Source organism: Manacus vitellinus, unplaced genomic scaffold (genome assembly GCF_001715985.3).
Source record: "Manacus vitellinus isolate BGI_N305 unplaced genomic scaffold, ASM171598v3 scaffold_3_pilon, whole genome shotgun sequence".
Lineage (NCBI taxonomy): Eukaryota > Metazoa > Chordata > Aves > Passeriformes > Pipridae > Manacus > Manacus vitellinus.
In genome coordinates, this window is record NW_021940535.1 from 8,229,094 (window position 1) to 8,255,286 (window position 26,193).

Sequence of the window (26,193 nt, forward strand, 5' to 3'; positions counted from 1 at the left end):
AAAAAACTTTTTTATGTATGTATGTAAATACGGATACACTCAAGGACACATACATATGTGAGAGAGAGAGAAAGAGAGAACAAACTGAAAGATAATTAATACATGCCCATTTTCACCTTTGTAACTAATGCAGATATACTGTAAGTAGGTCAAATCTGCTGTTACATGCTTTAAACTGGCATCTGCTGTGCATTAGACTGCTCAGAGCTTGGCTTCAGGATTTCTTCCCCCACAACCCCCCTTTATTTGCCTTTCTTCCTCTTTCCCTGCATCTCCCTCCATCCTCTTACAGTCAAAATCCACAGATGTATGCTCAACCCAAGTATAGCTCCCATTCACCTAAATGATAATTTTCTGGGAATGAGAGCTTGGTGGTGACCACAAGATTTAGCTCTTCTGTGGCTGCTCAGTTACATCTGACCCTCCTGGATAAAGAATTACCCACCTGCTTGTTGTTTATAGCAGTGAGGCCTTAAGGAAACCCCACAATTGCTTGGAGAGAAAATGAAGCTAATAAATTATATGGATTAAACTAGCCTGTAAGTTCTTTGGTATTATGTTTTGACCTTCTTTTGGTTATTACCTTTTCTATCAGCAGTTTTTCCTGTATGAGCACACTGGATTTATACTTTTGTCTTTGCAAGCGTACCCCAGACTAGCAGATGCCGGAAATTTACTCCATGTTCTCGTCTTTCTGAGGTAGCACAATTTATCAAGGCTGTTTTTCTAACCTTTCATGATTTTTGGGACATTCAGAAATCAAAGTGGAAAGGAACAGGGCACTGTGTTTTGAATGTGCAACATGGCTTGCATCTGTAGAGAGGCTATCACAGAGACAGTCACTTTAAAAATGTTAGGGACTAATATCAGCAAAAGCAGAGGAGGGTAAAGGATGTATGTATCTCCCAGGAAGGTTACGTCACATGATGTATTTTTCTCCCTGGTCCCTGCCATGCTCAGGGGCCTTTCTGACTCTGTTGCTTTAGGGTCATTTCTAAAATTTGCAGTGAGGGCCAGGCAGAGGTTTTTAGGGGATCAGATGCTTGCAGCTCATTCTGCTGGAGAGAACAGGAGAGCTTTGAGTGAATTTGACATTATACTTCTGCCATATGCTCTGGGGACATCACACTGTCATCTCTTCCTGTGCCCAAGGTTGACCCACCTTTGAACAGGATAGATGCTGGAGCAAACAACTGCTGCCTTGGTGGTCTGTGCCTGCAGAGTTTTGGACTCCTCCAGAATTAAAGGGTGCCAGAAGTTGCAATTCAGATATCTCTTCTGCTTTTCCTTCCTCCATCTCTTGATATGTTTGCCTTACAAGAGTCAACTTTTTAATTATATGCATACATAATTACCACTACTGGCTGTATTTACAATTGCAGCTGTCTGGCTAATGCTCCGGCTAAGAAATGTTCAAATTTGCTAAAAGGATTTTTGTCTGTGAGGGCAAAACTGTGTTGATTTAAAAATTTCTCTTTCAGAAATCATTTGCTAATCTTCCAATGGCTTTCAGTGACGAGCTTGACTGGCCCCAGTTCTCAGAGATCACTGGATTTCTGAATTCCACTATCGGGTAAGACAACCAGCAGGGAGGGTGGCCAAGTCACAGCAAGTCTCAATGTCAATCAAAGCACAGTAAGGAGACAAAACTCACAAGACAGTGCTTCAAAGGAAAGATAAAAAATCCATTCAGATCTGCTTCTGCCCTTTCTAAAATCAAGATTGACACTGGATTTAGGGTTTTTAAAAAATATTTTAAGTATATAACGAGATCTTCCTGAAATTCGAGGTAGGTTTTAGAACTGGTCTAATTGAAATTTAGAAGGAGAAAATCTTGTTCTTTACAAAATTCTGGGGAAGAGAGAAGGGGAGCATTGCTGAAACTAACAAAAATCAGCATTTCCTTTTTCTTTTTTTTAATCTTTCCCTCTTCCTCAGATTTCCTTTCTGCTGCTGAAACAGTGGAATAAATGGTAACCCCTTAGGGGGAAATCTTTCTCTCCTCTCTCCACCCTTTGTTTTTTAACACATTTAGAGGGAAATAGCAAAAGAAGAATTTGGAAGAATCTGTGACCTAATTTGCTGTGTTAGCTTGGCTCATGTGGATGGGGAAGGATGTAGGGATAGATGGGAAAAAAAAGAAGTCTCTGCCAAAAGGAAGGAAAATAAAGTCTAAACACTTGAAATGCCTGCAGTTTTAACTGTTAAACTAACAAAAAAAAATAATCATAATTTTATTAGTCATCTGTCTGGCCAGCATTAAGAGGCCTTTTAATCCTGCCAGAACTGTATGGTACAATCACCAACAGTACCTGGTCGGACCTGAATTTCAGACAATTTTTATTTTATTTGTGTAAGATAGGTCAGGAACAGAATTGAATGCCAAACCAAGCATGAGTCAAGCCTAAAGAGGCTCTCTACCAACAGAATTAAAAAGTTGGTAGAATTATATTCTTTTCCAGGAAAAATATCTGTTGCACCATACACTTCTTGCTTCCTTTTTTCTCCCAGTAAAAAATCCAGGCTCCCTGCCTCAGCTACATTCACACAGTGTCTGCTTTAAGAAGGTTTACTACTTGACAAACCAATGGGAAACATCTATGCAGCCTCCTCTATCAGAGCCATAGCAAAACTGACCTTTAAAAATCTGTTACAATGTCCAGCCACTCAATACACGGCATTTGTGTGGGCTCCAAAGAATCTGAAGTCCACAAATGATCAGAGATTAGAACTGACCCCGAAGTTGTCAGCGACAAGCCTTGGTCCAGAGTTCAGTTTTTAATCTCTTTCACTTCTGGAAGAAATAAAAATCAAACAACTGCCTGGCACTTCAAGGTATCTTTAAGAGAAGTAGCTCAAAATCCCACACCACAATAAGTGCGGTGGAGACTGGCTGGCACTGTGCAGTGGGAGGATACCAGTTACTTCAAGACTACCCAAGCAGAGATACAAACTGGTGTGGTCCGTGTCCATCTTTCCCACTCCCGGATAAGCAAACAGGGATACCACTTTTTAACTAATATCCTCTGAGTGAGAAGGTGTGTTTGCTCCTCTTCCTCTGCCTGCCCACTGTGTTGAAAACCAAAGAGTTGAGCATTTCTTGCATGGCCCATTGCATGGTGACTGGCTGAGGTTTTTCTACGCAGGTAGTTACTTCTTGTTGCTGGTTTAAAACTTATTATTGCCTTCTGTATCTTAGTCTTCATCCAAGTTTGTTGTTGTTAAGCCATGATGCTTATCTGATTCCTTTGGTTTCTCAGTTCAAACACAAAATCAGCAGCCCAGATAGAGATGATCAGGTACTTCTGACTGGGAGCTTGGTCTTCTTATCAACCTTTGGGCTGTTATTCTTTTCACTTGCTTTTTGATTTTTCTCAACAGTGCAAAGTAAAGAAGAGAACTAATCACAATCAAGCATAACCTGCTTTCAGATTAATCTGTCCAAGATTTATGTTGTTGGGAAATGATTTCCCTGCCAATATTTCTTCTCTTTTATTTACTGTTCCGTAACAACCAATTGAAAAGTCAATTTGTGAACAATCAACAGGATTATTTTGATAAATGATGTATAACAGAAAGGTTTTTAAACACATTATCTGAAAGACCAGCATAAAAGCATTGTTCCTGGATGGAACAATGTCAAAGAAACTTTCCATCAATTTATAGTTTCTGAAAAGATATCTTGGCTTCGTTTTAGGCAACTCTGTTCAAGATTAAAAAGATTTATGACCACAAAACAGGAGAGATAATGAAATAGAAGTATATACATAACTGGGGTACTAAGTTGTTCAGAAACAAGAACATATTTCTTTTTTAATATCAGCTTTATTTTCATCAGTATCATATGAGTTTAGCAGTTTGCATTTTCTCAATTTGTTTCAGAGGCTGGACAGACTCTCTGTATCTGCGTTTACGCAAGAGAAATCGCTGTAATCACAGAGACTTACAAAACATTTCCCAAAATGGTATGTCAACTTTTTTCATTTTTTGTTGGTTTTTTTTTTTTTTAACATTGCTACTGCTGATACTTGATGCTGCATTAATGACCATCTTTCAGAAACAAAGAGAAACCCCTTCCTAGTTGCATGCATTTCTTATGGAAAAAATAGAGAACAGAACTTATTCAACTCAGCACCTTTTCTTCTTGCTCTGAGCAGGGAGGCGTGTGGCTTGATCCCTTTTATCAACATGCTAAGAATTTCCACCGGATTAAAACCGGTGTACCCCACTGTAACTCTATGGACCTTTTCTTGACCAGGGCCAAAATGAGGGATTTAGAGGGATGTCACTAGTAGTGACAGAGATAAAAGGGCCGTTCTCCGTCTACTCCGGAGGCTGTGGCGTGGTCCCTGCTTGCATGCATTCCTCTGCTCTATACTCCTGCAGGGAATGCTGAGAGAGCCCTATACTGCACCCCACGGTAGCACAGGGGACTCCTAGGGCTGCCACACCAGCAGGCAGAGTGAGCACAAAACAGTCATCAGTCTCATAGCAAGGCTGTCCATGACATCCTAAGACATCCCTTGGGGGCCAGCAAGCAGAGATCCTCCTGCAAAACTGGGAAGGTCAACGGTGCTCATCTCAGTGTGCTCTTACAACAGATTTTAAATAAGTAATCAGACACAAACAAAGCACTGGTGGGACAAAGATGGGAAAGAACTCTGTTATGCTTTAATTAATTATTTTTGTGAGGCTGGCATAACATCTTTTTATGAAAAAACTTTCATATATATATATATATATATATGCATATAAATATGCAGAAGACCTGACCTACCTAGAACTAAGGAAACTGTTTTGCATGGTACCTCTTTGTGCAGTGAAGAAGAGAAAGATTATTACAAGAAAGAAGAGGAGGGTAGAGAAAAACCTAAGCAGAGAAGAGCAGTGGGTTTGAGAGAGAATCTATGTCCCCTGTGCATCTCTCCTGAGGCTAATGCAGCTTAACATTTGGAGTGGTGACCTTAGAGCAAAGACCAGGGTACATGCTTAATAGCTTCTGTGAATGATGCAAAACTGCAAAGTATTAACCATCCTAGAGCAGGACACATCCTTACACAGGAATAATTTAGATGAACTTGGGAACAGCAGTGACAGGAATTGCAGCAAATGCAATTGTACAAAACATCTATGACAGAACTAGTGATGAGATTTGTCTGTAAACTAGTGGCTCATCAGCCAGAGGTGGTGGAGGAACAGAGGCACTGAGGTCCAAAGGGAAATTCCAAGAAACCATCAGGAGTACAGGATCAACTGGAAGAGACTAAGGAGGTTGCAAGATGCATCATACATGGCATTTTCTCTAGAGACAGGGAGACAGTCCTTCCTCATATAAGTCCACTGATAAGAACTCAGAATTTGAGCCCCTTTTGTCTAGGGAGGACTGACTTGGGTGGGTACAGATACAGAAAAGGGCTTTAGAGAGAATTAGGGCAATGGAGACTTCTGAAGACGCACTGGCATTTCAGCAAAGCAAAAATTAAATGGTGTTATGGTTTTGAATCCCTTTGAGGTATAAACACCACAGAGTGGGAAGAATGGTTTAAACTGAAGGATAGTTCTGGTACAAGAACATGGCTTTTCATTAATCCTACCTCTGTTTGGAGAGGAAATTTTTTTTAAAAAAAAAAGGTTACTAACAAGGAGTAAAAACCTAGAATAACCCTCAAAACAGAGGAATAAGGGTAAACAAGAAACCCTGAGTTGTTTCAAGACAGAGTTGAATTAAATTTGTCAAAGAGGTTGTGTGAAGACGTGACAGTAATCCTCCTTAGAAATTGAGGTTTATGATGTTAGCTTTTGTGTCTTGGATTAGGTGATGTTCCCAACAGCAGGTTTAAAAGACACTTGATTATGCTGTGATTATCCCTTTGTGTTTCCATTGTATTTAATTAATTTTCATGCTTCAGAAAACTGGCTGCAGAAGCTTGGGAAAATTTATTCTCCTTGAGGAGATAATTTGGCTTTATGGGATGCTCTTCCTCTCCAACAGATGATTCATGTTGGCTGCAAGTGAGGAGCACTGCTGCCCCTAGAGCTACTTAGAAACTCGTTAAATGTTTGGAATATTTCTGCAAGATTTAGGGTCAGAAAGGGTCTGCCTCAGCCCTACCTTCGACAAACAGACACACATAAATATCTCAAAGGCAAGCGTCAAGAGGATGGTGCCAGACTCTTTTCAGTGGTGCCCAGTGACAGGACAAGGAATAATAGCCATAAACTAAAACACATGAAGTTCCACCTCAACATGAGGAAGAATTTCTTTGCATTGAAGGTGGCAGAGCACTGCAAAAGGTTGCCCAGAGAGGTCATGGAGTCTCCCTTTCTGGAGACATTCAAAACCCACCTGGACAAGTTCCTGTGTAACCTGCTCTAGGTGACCCTGCCTTGGCAGGAGGCTTGGACTGGATGATCTCCAGAGGTCCCTTCCAGCTCTAACGATTCCCTGATCTTACCAGGCAGAAGAGCTTGCACAGACAGGTAGCATGATGCAAGAATCACTTCCAGGCTCAGGTGGGCATTTTCACCTTAAAAATTACCTTCTGGTGCCAGCACCAATGGCACTGGCAATGCCTCTCATATGCCTTTCTACTTCCTGTGGCACACTTGGTGCTCCTGAGGCTTTGGTCTTCTGTGAAAGTGTTTTACAATGTGTTTGGTGTCATCAATCAGGTGTTTCTGACTTTCTTGCCTGTAAGATGCAGGGCACTAAAGTTGATGGCTCTTGCAGTCCCCCAGTTGTGCTTTCTGAGAGAATAAAAAAAAAGGCCAAACTAGATGGTCATGGATGACTAGGTGTGAGTGGTTCTTCTCATTTCTGTCCAGTTCATCTCAGTACATGATAGCCTAATTACCTTGTTCTGTTCTCCTTACATTAATGGGGGTGGTAGTTCCTGCACCTCCTTTTCCCAATTCCCTTGTAGATTTTTTTTTTTTAAATAATCTCTCACTGTGTGCATGGTTCATTTTTCTCTCCACATATCTCCTTTCCACTTACAGGCACCTGCAGGATATAAAAAGAGGTGAGCCTGTGACAGGGCAAAAGACTCTGAAGAAAATTGAGAAGGGAATTTAAAAAAGGGAAAAAACTACAAGTGAGAGAAAAATCTCAGGATGTCTTCCCTCGATGTCTTCTCTAAATCATCACACTGACACCACACTGTAAAGGTTCACTTTTATTGCCTCATTTGGCTTAATAGTTTCCCTGAATGGGAGGATTTAAATAGCCGCTCTCAGTGGCAGTAAAGCAAAGAGTTGGCCGCTACCCTGACCTAACCTCACCTGGGACAACTAAACCTTCCTTTGAAAATGATGCTTCACAACCCCACATGTATGCAATGGGAGGATGAGTCACTAGAGAGGATGATCTGGTGGGGAAGATGTGCAGCCAAGAGCTAGAGCCCAGGGATGGCATTGTGTCAGACCTCAGCATGGAGGGACTTTCCCCACTGACCTTCTCAGGACATGCATCTTCACTCTGGAGAAATGCTTCCTCAGTCTCTGTGGTAGTGGGATTTCTGCCTTCCCTTTCTTAAGAAATCCCATTATCCTCTAGAGATTGTGGACCCTTTCCTCCTCTGCATCTGGCTGAGGGACAGGACCAGGGAGGGTGCCCCTCAGCTCAGTATGTTACCCATGGCCTGTGAATATACTCATATCAGAATTGCTGACGTTCATTTTGGGTGACCAATTTTGCTCACCAGGCATCCCACAAAATGCATGGGACATGAAACATAAGTTAATAATTCGTAACAAATCTGTTCTATTCTGACACTACTGTGGAAGTACAGCTTGTGGTTGCACAACAAGCACCTCAGTGTCCTAATCAATGTTTTCTGTCAGAGTGACTTGCTGAACAGTGTTCTGCAGATAATTTTTGTTGGTTCACTATTTTCAATACTGTTTTGTTGTGTTTCCTTCCAGCAGCTTCACACAGGTTGATAAGCTATGTGCCATTTCTGGTTTTTGACTGGGTGAGTGGGATCTCCAGGTGTGAGGGCTTGGCATGAATGCTCAGGTGTGGAGTTAGAAAATTCTTCTAAATGTTCTCCAGCACTTGTTGAAGATCCCTTGTTTTGATAGAAACATCCTGACAGTGAAATTGGTTAGATAAACACAGGAAAAGGGAATGCACTCAGATTTTCTAAATAATTACAGCACGATCTTACAATTGTCATCCATGTTTTGCATGAGATACTTGGATAATGTAGGCTATTTCAAAGCATGGGTATTTTATGTTCCTTTGCCATTTTTAGTCTCATCTGTCTCTTTGGGATTCTTGCCTTTGACGAGAAAAATTAGTCCTTTTTAACATGTGCTATGGGTCACTGAGCCATCAACCACCAATTATCTCACATTGGCTTCAAAACCAGTTAAGAAATAATAATTCTTTTTTTTTTTCTTCATCTGTCCTGGAAAGTCTATTCCACTTGAAGTTCATTTGGGAAAAACCAGATACTTTTTTCTTTGCATCATTATATTTTCAATTGCTTTTACAACGTAAGGGAGCAAAAGATTAGAAGTCAATAAGCCTTCTTGCCCACGCAGTACTTTTGGTTCTATCCAGACCCAGGGTCTTTCAGTGCACTTTAGTGCTGCTCCCTGTCAGCCATGTAAGGTTTGAGTGCAAGAAAATATAGAAGTGCAGCTCAAGTATTCCAAGGTTTATGAAATTCAGAGTTGCTCACAAGCAGAAGGAAACCCAACCTTGATTCCTCAACCTAAAAAACCCCACTGCTGTGAAAATATTTGGAAAGAAACAAAAAGAAAGGCAGGAGAGATGCAGGGAGATCTTCCAGGACATTCAAAAGTGTAAGAGTAACTGTTCTGCCTCATCTCTTTTTGCATCTTGAATGTTTTTATCGCAGACTGCATCCTGTATCACAAAAGCTTCCTTGAAGACCCAATTTACCCATAAAAACTGTTTTCTAAAAACCCTTTCATTTTCTTGATGTTTTGATTTGTAACTGTGTTAGTGCTTTCCACAGAGCTGCTTATAACTACCTACGCTCGTGGAGTTAATACATACCCTAAACCAGCTTATTGGGATTTTTTTTTATAAATACATTTTTGATTTCTAGAGGTCCCACTTGTTTATTTGTGCTAGAACTGCAGCCTCAGTCCAGGGAGCCATGTGACAGAATGGCTTTAAGAGGGGGTATTCCACTCTAGCTGAAAGAAGGGCTATTAAACAAAAAAAAAATAAACTGCTGGTAGTTATGTTCCAAGCCATATTTTCTAAGGATTTTGTGGGGCTCTTATCCTACTGAAAAGAACTTCTCAACAGACGGGCTGGATTTTTGAATCAGCAACCCTCAGGAAAGAAGCAGCAGACAGATATATTAATTTTTAGCTTGGAAGAACTGGATTATTTAAAACATAAAGGATTCCTTGATATATGTGGTTGGCATCACTGTGAGTGATAATAACAAAGGCACCACTATTAAAATGCAAAGTGTATTATTGCTACCTTAGGGGTTTATCTCTTAGATCTTTCCCCCATACCAATCTAGCAGGGATTTAATGATGTTCTGTCCACAAGTTTCCTCCCAAGAGCTGCGGGGAGGACAGGATTTGCTGCTAAAAGCAAGCTTCAGAAGCACAATGCAGAAAAAAGAAGAGACCAGGAAAGAGCTGAGCTGAGAATAGAGGGAGTGTAATACTAGAGGAGAAGGAGCGAGAAAAGAGGAGAGAGTGATAATACTACAAAATGAAAGCAAGTACTACCTGTAGGGCCTGCTTCTCTGAAGTGTATGTTTCTCTGCATTGCTGCGCAGTGAGCTTCTTGCAGTCACAGCCTTAGTCTCATCTTGAACAAAACCTAAAGTATTTTTTGGCTCCTTGTTTGCTAACAGTCTTATACTGCAGGTGATGGAGTTTGATTTGTGTGCTGGGGATGTATATGCAGAGCCTTTAAAGACCTGCTAGTAGGTTTAATGCATAAAAACTTCACTAAATAGGAATGCCTTTCTCATTCAAAATATAAATGAAAGACTACAGATGCTCACAGATGCTTAGGTGTAGCCAGCTCTTTTCCTCAAGTAGGAAAGATTTGCATCCAATCCATTGAAATGCACAGCTTCTTGGGAGGAGTGCAGCTGGTCTAATACTACTTTTTGTAAGTCTGACACTTGTGGGGAGAGCAATGCAGAAACCCAAATGTTGGTGTCTACAGCTATTTAAGGTGCTTTACAGTATCTTTCCCATCTTCAGCTGCCTTTCCAGAAGTGCACAACCTCTCATGCATCCTGTGATGAATCTCCAGCCCTGCTGCAGATGTCTTGGATAGTCTGGGATGTCAAAAATGGCACTTGATGTCTATGTTTAGGACCTGAATCAATCCCAATGTGGTATAGCTGTGAGACGCATACCCTCAGAAGAGTGAGAACAGTTCCCTTTGCAATTTATAGGAAAAGTTAAAAGTAGAACGACTGTTGACAAGTCAGGTTGGCTGGTTTACAAGAGACTACTATGTTCAACAGATGGGAAGAAGCTGCCAGATCTGGATTAAAAGCCAGATCAAAACAACCCTGCACTTTAAAGTATTTGATTTAATACAGCCAGAAGTGTGGGACTCAGGTAAGAGGCAGCAGGTCCCTGGATTTAACTTTACTTCTTAATGCCAGCACCTAAAATTATTACAGAGATGATTTCTTGTTCCATTTTTATTTTTAGTGCTTCTACATTCTTGGAAATATCCAATTAACTTGGGTTTTGCACTTTGGGTTTTAGTTGGTTTTTTGGTTTTGGGTTTGGTTTTTTTTTTTGTCACTATAACAATGTTGTACTAATTCTCTTATTCCCACTGTGTGTGATCAGGTGGTTCTTCTGGAAACCTCCTCTATTTAATAAAAAGGTGAGTGTTTGATGGGATTCAAGTGCTAACTCAGGGTACAGAAGCATTGATAGAGTTCTGCTTCTCTGAAAGAAACGCGCAAAGCCCTGTAAGGAATATACTATCCACAAGTACTCTAAAAAGCACAGGCACTTTAAGGAATATATTATCCACAATAATGTTCTAAGAAGTACAGCTTCCCTTGACCCTTGTGCTCTGAAGTGATGGCTGTTTCTTCTCTGTTATAAACATTAACAAAAAGAAGAAAAACTGTTTTAAAGTGTGGATGTCACCATGTCCAGGGTCTTGAAGTTGGCTCAGTAAAACCAGTGGGACATTTCCAGTGATCTTAGGGAAGAGACTAAACCTTTCCATACATCTATGCTTTGTGTCCCCTTAACTGTGTGTAGCAATGTACACAGACATAGGTAAGTCCACTGTTATCTCCACATGGATATAACTGTGCATCTGCTGGATAGTGAGAGGCAGCAACTCTCCTTTTCAGATGAATTTAGGTGGGCTATGGGTCAGTCAGGTTTAGTTTACTTTAGTTCACATGCCAAGGATTTTTATTATTCTCTCCTCTGGAAAAAAAGTAGTAAAGAATCCTTGCCCTCTAGCACTGAGCTTCAAACCACATCCTGATTTGATCTTGAGTTCAATTCTGCACATAGACTTAGTTGTCAGCCAAACATTGTCTTCCTCTCCCATCTCTAATTAAAAAAAAACATTTTGGTTCATGTCTTTGCCCCACAATGAAACTACAGTCCACTAGGGGCAAAAGAGAGATGAAAAAAGATGTGTTTAAGACACTTTACTAAAATATAAAACTATAGTGAAAAGAAAAACCCAAATATAGGAGTGTAGTCATTTCAGCACTGCCTGTATCCAACCAGGCTACTTCCAAATGTGATCTCACACAAGCACAGTGTGTGACTCAGACACTGAGAGCGTATTTCCACATTAATATAGGTGCATATTTATCTTTTAGCTTGGCCAGAAACCAGCTGTTGGACAATCCAGCCATAGTTATCTATGCTACAATTGGGAATGATGTCTGCAATGGGTAAGGTGTAAACTAAATGAACTTTTATGGTAGCATAAATTGGACTTCTTTAGAGTACTGCTGACTGCTTGGACGTTTGTGTCTCATTGCTTTGTGCTTATCCATGATGGCATTTTTCTTCACTTTTAGTCTATCCTTCTTTCTTAATTTTCCGCTGAAAATGCTAGTTGTTGCCTTACCTATATTTGTCATAAGCACCTATCAGTCCCCATTCGGACCTCGTCTTTCATTTCCTTTTTTTGTAGCCAGTCGTAAAGTGACCCATGGCATGTCTGAAGTAATCATTTATAACTTAGCAGAGGAAATTAATAATAACAACGGGGGGGGGGGGGAAGAGTTTAAAAGCATGTATATCTGTCTTATCCAGTGTGTCACCTCCTGTCAGGAGGGAGAGTATGACTGATTTATCATTTCTGAAGAATAACAAAATAGTCCCCTGTCTAGGTCCATTTTACCCTGCCTCTGCTGCACACTGCCTGCAGTCTTTGCTGTGCTTTCCTGATGAGGTGTTTTGTCTTTCTGGCTTTACTCACATCATAAGCTCTGCAGGAGAATGAACTGAAGCTTTCATAACTAATAGTTCTGATATTACCCAGAATGGATAATGTCACAGGGACACCAAGAGGTCACTAGCTGGATGCTTCCCTTCCTCCAGGTATGGAAGGGCAGAAAACACCTTGCAACCAGGCAAATGCACAGGACATCCGTACTGCAGTTTTGGTTTTGAAGAAGGTCTGAGTGCTGTTGCTAGTGCAACATTATTTTCACCATGACCAATCTTCAACTTTTCTTGTATGTTGAAAAAATATATCTGACGTACATGGAGACTTTCAAAACACTCATTTTAATAAATGCCACACACTCAGCTGAGTTTCCTTCTAAAGCTATTGAAAACTCTCACCTGCAGGTTGTATAATAAAGTTGGAGCTATTCAAACTTGGCCAATAAATAGCAAGGCTTGGTATCCTACAATTTCTCTTAACGGGCAGTTCATGGGTTGAAATTTTGCTTGTCAGGTGTTGTTCTCCAGATGAGGATGTCCAAAGCCAGGCAGGACCTTCCCTGGCACTGCAGCACCTGGAAGCCCTCAGCCAGGGCAGAAGTGGTACCACAGGGCCCACCTTTTAGGTCCTTTCCTGACATCACCATTGCCCTAGCCACATCCAGACAGCACACAGAAATAATCTCCCATGAAATCTTTGCCATCTGGTGCTCATGCTCTCTCTGCACCCTTGCCCAAAACTGCCAAATTTGCCCTCAGCACCACGCTCCTGTCAGTGGAAGGACACACAAATCCTCAAAAGCAATGCCATCACTCCCTGACTTAGTGGGAAAATCAGTCAAAGGCCCTTACCACTTGCTGACAAGACTGTTCTGGGAATCTGTTTACTGAGAAGCTTATGGAGGTATCATTACATCCACCACCAGGGTGATAAACCCCCCTCTCCTCCCTGCCCCAGCCCACCAACCCTTTCAAAAAAAAAAAAAAAGGCACCTTTGCTGAAGTCCATGTCTCCTGCCATGGATATTTTCAAGGTGTCTTCTCCCAGGTTTGGCCTAGGCTCTTTTGTGTACATATTTCAATTCTACTGTGTCACTGCCTTTGCTAAAAGCTCCTTTTTTTCCTTTGTTTTATTCCTCATTCTGCAGGTTGCCATGTCTTTCACTTACCATGTCTCTAACACTGCTTTCTGCTCTTACCTGAAGTAAAAAGAAATTTTCCAGAAGTTTAAACCATTTTCACCTTGCCTCGCCCATTTGGTATATTCCAAAACCTTCCAGAACAGTATTTATTACTTACTTGAAATTCTACTGTCTTTTTATCCCAGCATCCATTGCCTGGCAGAGATACTTTTGTCTGCTCAAATTCTCAGTACTGTTTTTTGTCTGTTTACTTACAAAACGTTCACAGCATCAAAAGAGGCTATCAGGCTTTAGTGACCCCTGTGGCTCCATCAAGGAAAGATTCTGCAGCTTCTGTAGAATGTGCTGTTTCCATCGAGTTGTACAGTGGACAGAGATTTCAGTGTCCAGTCACTGTGTGTAGCTGCCCTGGCTCTGATGTACCTAGAGAGGTTACAGAGGATGCAGAGCATCTGATGGGCTTGACTTCAAACCTAGAGCTTGACAAATAGAAACCTCTTCAAGGGCAGCTTTAAACTGCAACAATGGAACCTTCTTGGCCTTATCCTGTATCTTGCCTTCAAAAGAGAGCAGTGTGCGGAGCATACCAGAGACACAGCTCTTAGCCAAAGCGTTGTTAAAATGCGAGTATTTCACCCTGTGCAAAGAGTGGGGCAATGAATAATATGGATGTTTGTAGAGGAAAAAGGTAGTGAAATTGGCAGCCTGTGCTACACATTCCCAGTAGTCTCCATACTGCAGTGTCCAAACAGGGGGGTTAGAAAAATAAAGACAGATGGCAATGGTATCTCTCAGCCCACTGAGGTTTAAATGTGGGACACAGAGACCTAGAACAAAAAAAATCAGACAAAAAAATAACAAGCACCAGAAGTCTCAAATGTTGTGCAGTTGATGCACATATTAGTTACATTTGGGGTGAGGCCCCATTTCTCCAGCCTCTTTGTCACAGATCTACACTTATCGCATCTGCAACAAACAGAAAGGTGACAGCAGCAAAGCAGGGTGAGCAGGGACCCACTGGGAAAGGAATTTGTGCAAAGTGGCACCAGTGCCAGCAAGAGCGTAATGCTCCCTTGTTGTAAGACTATCAGCACCAAAGAGCTGTTGCACCTCTCTGGCCCTAAAAGAGTATGTGAGCAGGCAACACCTCTAGCCCTCATGCTGTGGGCATCCCACCCCTCTGCAGCGAGCTGGAGCTGAACTGCTCCGCTGTGGATCCAGCTCTGCACGTACGTGCGTGTGCCGTGTGTGAATGTGTGTGTGTGGCATGTCACACCCCAGCTGGCCCTGTGTGCCCATGGCCCAAACCCTGGGCATGTAACAGCATGTGGCTGGAAAGCAGATGGATGGCTGGAACATTTGCTGGGGAAGTATTTATTTGGGTTGGGGTTAGGGGGAGGGGGAGTTGCTGCCCTATAGTATGTGGCAGGCCAGGCTCACAAACACAGCAGAAGGAGGGTGGAGAGCTGTGTGTGGACTATGCTAGACACTGTTAGAAGGGACTGGAGGAGGTCCCTGTGACAGAGGAGAGCTGGAAAAGCTTAGCACAGATTGCATGAAGCTGTCTGTTCTATATGTGTGCACAGCTAGAGTACCAACGATGTTAGGATATCCAGGAGCTCTGTGCACATCCAACAATTTTACTGTGTACTTGTGTGTTGTGGGGGTCCCAGATCCAGTGCAGCAGGAATCCTAACATTAACATCTGCTTCCTATGCTCTGACACAATGAACCGAGGGCAACAGCAGCTTCCAAAGGTCCCAGGTGGGCAGAGGCTCTCATGGGCTGCTGACCTGCAGGAGAATGAGGTGATGGTACCACAATAGGCTCATCCAGGCACCTTGAAGTCCTTCTGGCAGACCTCAAATCTAATATACCTATAAAATGGCTTTCTTCGTGTTCAGTTTTAATTTCATAACCTGGCATAGAAAGGAAATGTGAAGAAATGGACTGAAATATCTGCATGACTTCAACAGTGTATGACAAGAGAAAGTGGAATTATGAATGTCATATTAATTTTGGCTTACACTGACATGTTTACTTGTGGTAGAGGCCTTGCATCAGAGCAGTATTTTGAAATCAAGTGCTGCAACACCTGTAGGCGAAATGAAGTAATTTCAGAGCAAAACCAGAGTCTTATCTCAGAAGTAGCTTGCTTGGGTGGCTGTCACAAGGATAAACCTGAATCTTAATGCTGTTTTTCAGTTCTCCCTAATCAGAAAGTCTCAAATGCTTCAGCAGCACATGCTGCATTAAGATAAATTTCTGCATCCAGGAAACTTGCCCAATTATTATTTTGTGTGCAAAATGCAGCTCACTGAAGAATCCCAAATCTTTGTTAGGAAACATGGTTGTCCCATACAGGACTCAGCACCCTTTCCCCCCATCTGAGCCCAGACATTTCTAATGCCTTGAGACAGAACATCAGTGCTTTGGAAAGCTCCTACTTCTGTAGTGTTCACTGACAAAGAATTTGACCCTATTCCTCAGCAGTTTGCCTGGCACTGCATGCAACAGGTTTGCCCTTCTCTTACCTATGGGAAACCATGAAAGATATAAAGTCTTTCCCATGGAAAGGACCTGGATGGAGCCTCCTGGTTGCTAAGGTGATTGCTTCCCTTCTACCCTACCAGGAGAAAATGCTGGAACCACTAAAACAATGAGGGTGAACATTAGAACAATCTTCCTGCTTGGAAGGACATCCCCTGTCTTTCTTCCTGAGCAGCACAATCAGGTCCCCAGCAGGTGTTGAGGTTTTCTCCCTGAATGCCTTGTTCAGCTGAGCCGCAGCACCGAGACAGAATGAAAAGTGTCACGAGAGACTGCTTCCCAAGGTGCTTGGTCCATGCCATGCGTGGTCACAGATGTTGATGTGCTCCAAATCCCAGCTATGGTACCCTTGCTGCTATGTCCGGGGGCTCTTATAAAAGCTTATGTTGCAAACGCATGTCTTTATTGCCTTTCCCAATTCAAAAAAAAGGCAACTTACTGGTTTCCATGCTCTGCTTTGTGTACCCCAAGGGAGCCGTGGCCAACCTGGACTTCCCGGCGTTTGTGGAAACTTACAATGGTGTCCTGATTTCCATCCCACTGACTCTTGACTCTGAGACAGGCCAATGGCACATCTCCAGGCAAAGAGAGACCTTTACACAGAGTGGGCCCTGCTCTGCCTCACAGGTGTTGCCAGAATGAGATGTCATGGAGCTGGGGTCCCTCCTCACACCAGAGACACATGGATCCTCTCTTGCTAGAATGGGACAGCCTTCCAATGGCTGTGATCACCCCCTTGCTTTCAGCCCCTGTTACGGGCATGTGCACCACGAGAATGTGGCAATAGCTCTCAGAGAGAAAATGGATGAATGCTTTTTCTGTAATAAAGTAGGGGTTTTAATAACATAATTAGAGCAGTGTTCTCTAGGTAGCCTGGGGGGATTTTGGTTGCTTGTTTTTCTTATATAAATTGAAACATATTTCAACTTCAGGATTTAATTTCCCCCCACCTCTCCTGCAGCAATTACAGCTAAATGCAAGAGAGGAAGAATAAACCTGAGCCTGGGACTCTGGCTTGAAGAGGTTCATACCTGACAGTGAGCCACAAAACATGTGGTCATAGTTGGCTTCATGGCTCTGATTTGCCTCTCTGCACTGTAAATAAAAACTAACTCATTTGCAAACGATAATTCCAGTAGGTGATCTAAGCCTTTTTTCTTTATGAAAGTGTGCTGGGCCTGGCTAGGATGGAGTTAATTTTCTTCATTGCAGCTCCTGTGGTGCTGCAGTTTAGATTTTTTTGACAAAATCAATGCTAATAACACAATACTGGTTTAGCTGTTGCTGTCTAGTGTTTGCACAGCATTGGGACCCTCTCTGTTCCTCATTCTGCCCCCTGCGTGAATAGATTGGGGCTGCAAAAGAGGCCGGGAGGGGTCACAACTGGGACGATGACCCAAACTGACTGAAGGGATAGTCCATGCCATGTAACATCATGCTCAGCAATGAAGAAGGAGAAGAGGGTATGTTAGGGAGGTTAACCATCTTTTGTTCAGCAACTGGCCAGGTGTTGGTCTATCCAGGAGGTGATGAGGGATTGTCTTTGCATTCCTTCTTTTGCTTGCTTCTTCTCTCCTTCTATTTTTTCCTTCACTTTCTGAACAATAACTGGTTTGTTTTGGTTTTTTTATCTCGACCCCTAAGTTTTCTTGCTTTTACTCTGTCTTTCTTCTTCCCCTGTCTCACTGGGTGGAGCGGGGGCGAAGCGAGTGAGCAGCTTTGTGGTGCTTAGCTGCCCACTGGGGTTAACCCACAAAAGGAGTCCACTCTATAAAAAAGAAATGCATCTGTGTTTTTAGAGAGACAGATTACACCAAGGGAGGGAGGTTTCTATATCACATCTGATTTTGGCAATATCAATGAGAAACCAGAACACATGGCATCATTTTTATAAGGTTTTATTTATCTGACTTAATGTGGAAGTGCAGCAAATAAAGAAAATGGCACTGTTTCAGGTGCCTTTTTGGGGCCACAGCATTGCCTGACTCAATGTCCTATTGGTATCTTCTTCCTTAGGAACCGTGACACACTGGCCCACATGACTACCCCCAAAGAAATGCTCTCCAACGTGATGCAAGCTCTGCGATACCTGGACTCCCGTCTTCCAAATGGCAGCCATGTGATTTTAACAGGCTTGGTAGATGGTCGCTTCCTCTGGGATAACCTGCATGACAGATACCATCCCCTAGGTAAATATGAGGTGTTGTGGGGTTCCTCCTGGTTATCTGTCTGCTCATGTTGCCTTTGCTCTCTAAATAATTTATGGATCTATTAAGAATTTCAAGCAAACCTGACAGAGTGGCGAAGATCTGAGAAATATGAGTCAGATATTGGCTGTGCAGCAAAGTCAGAATGACAGTTCTTACCATCCCCACTGCATGACTGGACAGATCCCTATCCTACCCTGTTACCCCACCAGCGAGACCTACTCAGCTCCAAAACAGCCTCACCACATTCTGTAGATGTGGAAACAAGATGTTCTACCTCAGCCTTGGCCTGAAATCATGGACAGCCTGCCTGCACTTAATCCTTTGTTGTTACAGGTGGAGTTGGACATTTAGTTAACACCTCCATTCACTGGTTGGTGGATGTTATGGTAAAACTGGATGTGGACCAGGACAGAAGATTAAGTCAGGGGATTGCAAAAGACTGGTTATATATTAGAGAAATAAATTTTCCTCCTAGGTGCCTGCCACCTTCTACACTACCTACAGGTGTAATGGCTGAAACCTCACACCATGTGCAGGCGTGTTTTGGGCTGTTCCCTCAGAGTGTAGTTGCTGTAAAGAGCTTTGGGGTATTTTTTTTCAGAGATTTGCAGGCTGCCTTTGGGAGCCTGTCATCTCAGGGTGTGAATGAAGCTGTACATCTGACCATTAGCAGATCACTTGCTCCTTGGCTTCATCCTGTGCCAAGCAGCAAGGATGAATGTCATCTCAGGGGGCTTCATTCATTTGCACTGAAGTGTGACATCCATCCTTGGTTAGTCTGATAGCTGTGCCTCTGAGGTCAGTGTGGAAACATTTCCCTGGGAATGCGGGATGTTGGGGGATGGGGAAGCTTGGAAGCTGGTTGCAGAACCCCTTCTCTGCAAGTTCATAGCACCATGCAGTGCATAAAGAATGTGAAATACTTTATGCAGGTAGCAAAGGAAGTTTTTACACCAACAGAGGCAAGTCCCTTGGTCTCGAGTCAAGAGTGTGTACAAGATGCCATTCCACTGCCAAATTTTAGACCAAAAACATGTACTTATTTGTACTTGTGTAAAGGAATCTCTTTTGCATCTAACAAGCAAGAAGTTGTTTTCGTCTTTGTTCTCATCAGCAAAGAAAGAGAGAAGCTAAACTACATCATTAAAATGGTAGATCACAAATGCAGATGATTTTGGCAACCACAGCTGTCAGCAGAATCTGTGCTGTGGTTTCCCCAAGATTCCCCAGTCATTGCCGGTGGGTCCATATCTTTTCCATTTCTATTCCTGATACCTTGTTATATTTTTCTCTAATAAGCACCTTACTACTACCAATGGAAAAAAAAAAAAAAAGAGAAACTCTTGCCCCTTTCAGGGTAAGGGAAACCTGTGATAATTATTTTTTAGTCACATAAACCCATTTCTCTCCTTGAGCGCATGTTTATCAGAGGGATGGTTCCTCTACTGGATATCTAATTATCAGAGACAACACATAGCATTTTTTGGCACCAGCCGAATCAGGAGTGATTAACTACAGAACCAGTTGGAAATCTTTCAGAGGGGCTGATTTGCCTTAAAGGGACCCAATTAATCCTAAGCAACATGTTTTGCAGCAAAGGATCCCTTCTGGCAGATTCTCCGATGAGCTGCGAGCAGGTTTCCCCATTTGGCTGCCAGTCAGTCAGGCGTGACCAGACACCAGTCTGGCTTTCAACCAAATCCCTAGTCCCCCTGACAGCCCATCCCAGGGCCTGGTGCTTCAGGCTATAGGGGTCTGGGACATTCCTGATATCCAGGAGTGACACTAGATCTTTGAACTTCTCCTCATTTGTTCCCTGGGCAGCTGATACTGCTGCTGGATGATGGGCAGCTGTGTGATAGGCATGAATCACATCTGTATCAGGGAGCCACTGTAAAGCAACCTGAGGAGCCCATTTCACTTGGGAGTGATTATACTTTGATATTTATGCAGTACTGAAATATGAAATTTTTATTGTTGTTTTAGGAACTGCGAAGTCTGACATAATGATGAGTGCACTACAAACTCAGACAACTGAGTGGCCATTTAATTCCCATCTTAGCTGGAGCTACCAAAGAAGCAAAAAGATGGAGAAAATGGAGAATTTTCTCAGCAAACCAGGCTATTGCATAGCACAGCAAATTTTAGGGAATGTCAGCTAGGTGTTTGACTTGGTGCTTGAATTTGCTCGCCCACACAAACATATCCACTTCCCTCAATGACAGCAAAATTGTTTCTCCCTTTTAAGGCTAACCTCTGTGAGGTAAATGCGAGTGTACACAGGCATCCTTCTACTTTGCAAACCCTGCATTTCTGTGGCGAGTGAGAGACACGTTAATGGAAAAAATATCAGTCATGCACTTCAGAAATTGGCATAGGCTGTGATGACTAACCCCACGTGCGAGACAAATCACCTACGAAAGGCAGGAGAGGGATGCAGGAGAAGCAAAAGCATGGAGACATGGACGCTTGGCAGGAGGAATGCATTGGTGCCACCTCTATTGCACCCCAGCTATGGTAGTGGGAGGGTAACCCAAGGGTGGGAATTGGGGTGGTGTTCCTGGGGTGCCTCTCCCCACCCAGGGGTGTAGTGCATGGGAATTCACAGACCTGAAAAATGAAGATACATTCGGCCATCAGGCACATGAACTTTCCCTCTCTGCTTTGCAGGGCAGCTGAACAGGGATGTCACATACAGTCAAATTTATTCTTTCCTTGACTGCCTCCAGGTAAAGTGTCTGGCTGTAGCTTACTAGTCCCCTTTTCCTTTTGGCCCACTACTAAAGCTCCTCTCCCCATGCCTGCCCAGGTGAGCCCCTGCAGCGGCTGGCTGACCCCCAATGAGACCCTCAGGAATTTGACCTCAGAGGTAAGTCTCAACAACAGGGGCCACCCTCTTGCACATACATTGAGGATATAAGCCCAGTTGCCTCAGCATACTTTTTTCTTCCAACAATGAGAAGAAAATGAGGAAACATCTGCACCCATCCTTTCAAATGCCTCTCAGGCTCTGGGAGGCAGCATGCTCAAGTGAAGGATTCGTAAAGGTATTCCTGTTATAACCTCTCAGCTGTCCAAATTTATTCTCAAGAGATGTGATCTCCCTGAGACAAAACTGTTCAGGTTCATGTTCTTTAAGAAGAAAACATACCTGATAAGGAATAAAAGGCTTGTGAATCAAGTAGCTGTTGGTATGACAAGCTGGCTGCATAGATTTTGCTGCCAATGGGAGCGGGTCCTGAGAGCAGGAGTTTTACCTTTTTTCATTTGGGATTTGTGCTAATCTTCCTCAGACACATTTCTGTGGACTTAATCGTCAGATAATGTGACCAGGGAGCATCCAGGCTCAGTGCAGGAATGGGAACAGACAGGACAGAGATGTCTTAAAACTCACCCTAAAAATCTGGCTGCAGAAGTGAATGACACATAATACCAGCCACTTATTTTGTTATGGTGCAAACTGATTTTTAATTCCAGGAATCCCCTGCAGTCATGTAAAAGAGACGGTAACCAAATGTTATCAAAGGTATCATCTCTGTGTACAGTTGTATTAATATTTGCATTCACTAAACAACAAAATATTGCCTTAATTTAACCAAAGCTTACATATGTATTTCATTTTATGCCCTGTCCCTCTTGACTTCAGAGAAGGCAATTAAACAGATTCCTAAATCTTTGCAGGATTACAGTTTATATATTCATACCAACAATACAGAATATAAAGTACATGTAACTTCCGTCCATGAACAATGCATATGCCTGCAGGGTATGAATTAATCTTTTTGAGCCCTTGTCTGAAACTAATTGTCTATGTTATTATCCAAACTGCACAATTTAAATATTTAGGAGATCCTGATCTCTGTTATGGCTGTAGAAATTACACTGTATGTAATTTCTAGGCAGACACTCAATGAAGGTAATTTACTCTGCTGAAAGTAAGGGTGGAATTTGGTCTACGTAGATAAGCATTAGCATCCACAACATAATAGCAGGAAGGACAATATGAAAACAGAACATTTCTGTTGCAGAAATGTTTGGGGTTTCTTTAAAAGAAATGAAAATTACTGGGCTGCCACTCATCAAGAGGCACCAAAACTGAGAAGTTCAGAATATTTATATAAGCCTAGGGACACTACTAAAAGAGGTCTCCAGTAAAATAAGCATATGCTGTATTAAACTTACAAAATCAGCTGAGGCCTCAATGTAACCTGCAAGGACATGTTGTATGATGAACTGGGTAGCTCAAAGGCTGGTGGTGTTCGTGCAAGCTCATGTTATGACAAAGAGCCCCATTTCACCTCCTTTCCCCCAGCTGAAAGAGCAATATTAGCTATCAAATTCCTGGCCGCACTTCAGTGATGAAAGCTGAATCCATGCAAAGCAGCATAAATAGCAATGAATAGTCATTAAATCATTTGATTTTTTACAGAGAGCGTTACAACTTTCCAACGTCCTGAAAGAAATAGCGAAATCTGAGAAATTTGCCAACTTTGATATTTTCTACATGGATTTCCCACTGAGACAAAGTAAGTTGCTTTTTTTTCTGCTTTTCTTACAAAACATTTAGTCAGGTGGTAAGCTGCTAATATGGTCCTCATATTTTAGCTCTGTACCAGGAAAAGGGCAGAATAGTCAGCCAGCCTAGGTGATCCTGATGGCAGGGATGTGGTCAAGGGGGGACATTTAATGCCATCTCCCATCTTCCCTGAATGGAGAGTAGCCATGGATCTTTGCTGAGACAAGACCTCACCACCAGCCTGGGCACCACAACCTCTGTGCTGCTCCCAGCTGCCAGCACCCACAACCCCAGTGATGCACAGCACATAGGCCACTATCTCTTGGGTGGCAAGGGGCGAGGCAGAGCAGATACGCCTCTGCTAAAAATGCCTCCTGGTTGTCCACTGCAGTTTTTCAGGCTGGGGAAGGAAAAAAGAAATCTCGAACCTATATTGGTCCATAAGATTTGGTTATATTTTTGATCATGGTTTTTATAGTGGGTCATCTAGGCTGGAGATTCATACCCGCAATGGTGAAGGTGGTCTTCATGAGCTGTAGTTTACTATATCACTGACTAGGCTTCATATTGCTTCCTCTGGGATGACCAGTGCCTCAGGAAGAACTCTTATCATCCGTTTTTCTGTGAAACACAGCCACGCTCTCCTAACTCACTGTTCTCAAAAGTAGAAGCACCTCCCCCAGGAATAACTGGCTTCTTTCCTATGTTTCTTTAAACATCTGCTTTGACTTGAAGAGCTTACGAAACTTGTCCTTCTGTGGTCTTTAGTGACATTAGGTAAGCGTATTACCTAAATCATTCTTCTGCAACTGACATTTGAATTGAAAAAAACAGGATATTTTTGTTGTTACCGTGAGCATCAGCAGACAGTGTCCCTGTGGGACTGGGGACAGACATCTGTCGCTGGATCCCTCTGAGCTTGGCTTTCCTTGCAAAAAGCACAAGGAATCCAGCTTGAGGCATCACCCAGCATCAGCCCAGCTTCATCATAAGGAGAAACATACTCCTTCTTTTTCAAAATAAGAATCAACCTAGGGTGACAGATTGAGTTGGGCAACATATTCAAGTAGTTAGACAGTGATGGGAAAGTAGGGATAAAGCTTCTTTTTTCAGCCTGAATCTCCCATGTTTCAACTTATGCCCATTGTCTCTCCCTCTCCTACTGTGCACTGCTGTGAAAAGACTAGCCCCATCCTCATTGCCTCCTCACAGGCTGTTAGCCAGAAGGGATCGTACCTGTCCCTCAGCCTCTGTTCACAGAGCAGGAGCTCCAGCCCTGGCCACCTGACAGCTCTCCCCAATAGCATGAATGTTTATGTTCCAAAAATAGTACATAATAATTGGAAAATAAACTTGATCTCCATTTCCCTCTTTTTATATTCAAAGTTCTGTGTTGGTCCTTATTGAAAAATTTAGTCTGGGTATTATATTTTAAATCCCAGCACACAGACAGCTAAATCTGGAGCCATGAAGGGACAGAAGCACCCTGTCAGTACTTTAAAGTGTACATCTCTAGCACCTCTCCCCATCAGTGCCTGGCTGTCCTCGAAAGCACGAAGCTGCCAAGGCACCTAAGATTATTAAAAACTCATTTTACAGCCAAATCCTATCAAAATTCAAAAACTTATTTTATCCTGCATGACCCATTTCAGGAAACTGGTTCTGGGTCTCATGAAGACCATATGGAGAAGGAGGAGGTAAAGAAGTGAGGATAGGAGAGGGAGTCTTTCTGTCCAAAAGTTCCTCTCAGAGAGGTGGACTCCACTGCCAAGTTGATTATTCCTGCACAGAGTTTCAGAGTGTCCAAGTCTCTTTGCAGCTTTTGCCTCAGCTACTTAATATTTAACAAGTTATTCGGATTTGAAATGAACTACCTGCTGGGTAGGCAAATTATTTTAATAACTTAAATTATTAACTTAAAGTAATTTATTTGCTTTCACAAAAAGAAACATCTTAATATAATTTGCTGATCTTGATTACATCGTGTTAAATTAATGAAGTAAACAAAATCACACATGCATACACAAACATCAGCTTTGAAAGACACTCTGCAAAGTTTCCTGCAGCCCTGGAGCCAACGATTCGAGCTTGCCGTCAGAAAAGCTGTCAGATCGTAAGTGTGCTCAAAAGCCAGCTAAGGCTGCTGACCTACTTTTCTGGTCTCTTTCTGAAGCAAGCACAAATCCTCCATGAAACTCTCCAGACATCAAATATTTAGCAGTGGTTGCACACTGTGATGACTACATTGATTTCAGGCTGGCCTGGGCATATATATGTGCATAGTAGCTCCCAGCTTTGTCAAAGTAATACTGGAGTATACTAGCATTTATCTTAGATTTAGATGGACTTTCAAGATCACACATTGCCCTTGGAAATCAGTCATTCCTTTAAGAAGCAGTGTAATAAATGGCGGGGTACGTGTTGCTTTTTTGGACTTTTTCTTGGTGTGGATGGGAGCATACTCTAGTCTAGTCTAGCCAAGGCAATAGTAATTTTTAACACAAATTCTGGACATACTCGGTGGTTATTTGCTCGATTGCTCTAGGATTTTTGAAGGTCAAGTATAATAGTCTGAATTGACGTACCTTGATACAAACCTTACTTATCCCTTCGCTATTTCTGGCACTGGAGCTGTTGTCCCTCTACAAAGTAAAACACAGTACACCAGCCTCTTAATCCATGTAGAATATCATATATATGAGGAGCTACGCAAGTTCACTCTGTTCATCTGTATGAGTGTTCTGTGGTGTAATCTAAGGTGAATATGTGTTGTGCCCAACAGAATGCAAGTTTGAAATAAAGCTCCAAATCCTGTGTCTTGAAACAGGTTACTCTGGGAGCTGACTGAAGCATCTCAAGTGGGTTTCTATAGTCAAGGCAGGAATGTTGCCTTTTTGTGAATTCAAAGTTAGCGTGGGGACCCAGACACCACTTTTCGACACAATAGCCAGAGTCCAAAATACAGTGGTTAATCTAGATCAAAACTGTGCTTGAATGGAGAACATTTTCCTCCTGACAGGATGCTTACATAATGCTATTAAGAATTCTTAATCTGTCATTATAAAAGGAATTATTGAATTTACAGTCTGTTAATGCCATATCCACTAGTCCCATGTTTGATCACTCCACAGCCCTTTAGAAGAGAGAAAGCTTTTTACTTCTCTAATGGCTCCAGGGTTTATAGCACAGCATCATTTGCATTGAATGTCACGCTTATGTAATTCAAAAGGTTATTTTGTTGGAGTTGAGAAAAAGACTGCTCAGAAGAGAAGTAACAAAAAATGACAGTCATTCCTGCAGACTTCAGCCCATGTGAATATTGTTGCCATCTTTTTCTCTAAAAAGCACTGTTTTCTTTATCTTTTTTTTTTTT

General features: G+C 42.4%; 1 protein-coding gene across 1 annotated transcript in view; it reads left to right on the forward strand.

The window, feature by feature from the left end:
* AOAH (acyloxyacyl hydrolase) overlaps positions 1-26,193 on the forward strand; it is an 84,083-nt gene that overhangs the window by 46,376 nt on the left and 11,514 nt on the right. Inside the window, exons 13-20 of the mRNA XM_018075724.2 lie at positions 1,482-1,573; positions 3,883-3,965; positions 10,819-10,855; positions 11,826-11,900; positions 18,111-18,283; positions 20,975-21,033; positions 21,114-21,173; positions 22,734-22,830. Of these exons, the coding sequence (XP_017931213.1) occupies positions 1,482-1,573; positions 3,883-3,965; positions 10,819-10,855; positions 11,826-11,900; positions 18,111-18,283; positions 20,975-21,033; positions 21,114-21,173; positions 22,734-22,830 (676 nt within the window). The remainder of the gene's footprint in view (positions 1-1,481; positions 1,574-3,882; positions 3,966-10,818; positions 10,856-11,825; positions 11,901-18,110; positions 18,284-20,974; positions 21,034-21,113; positions 21,174-22,733; positions 22,831-26,193) is intronic.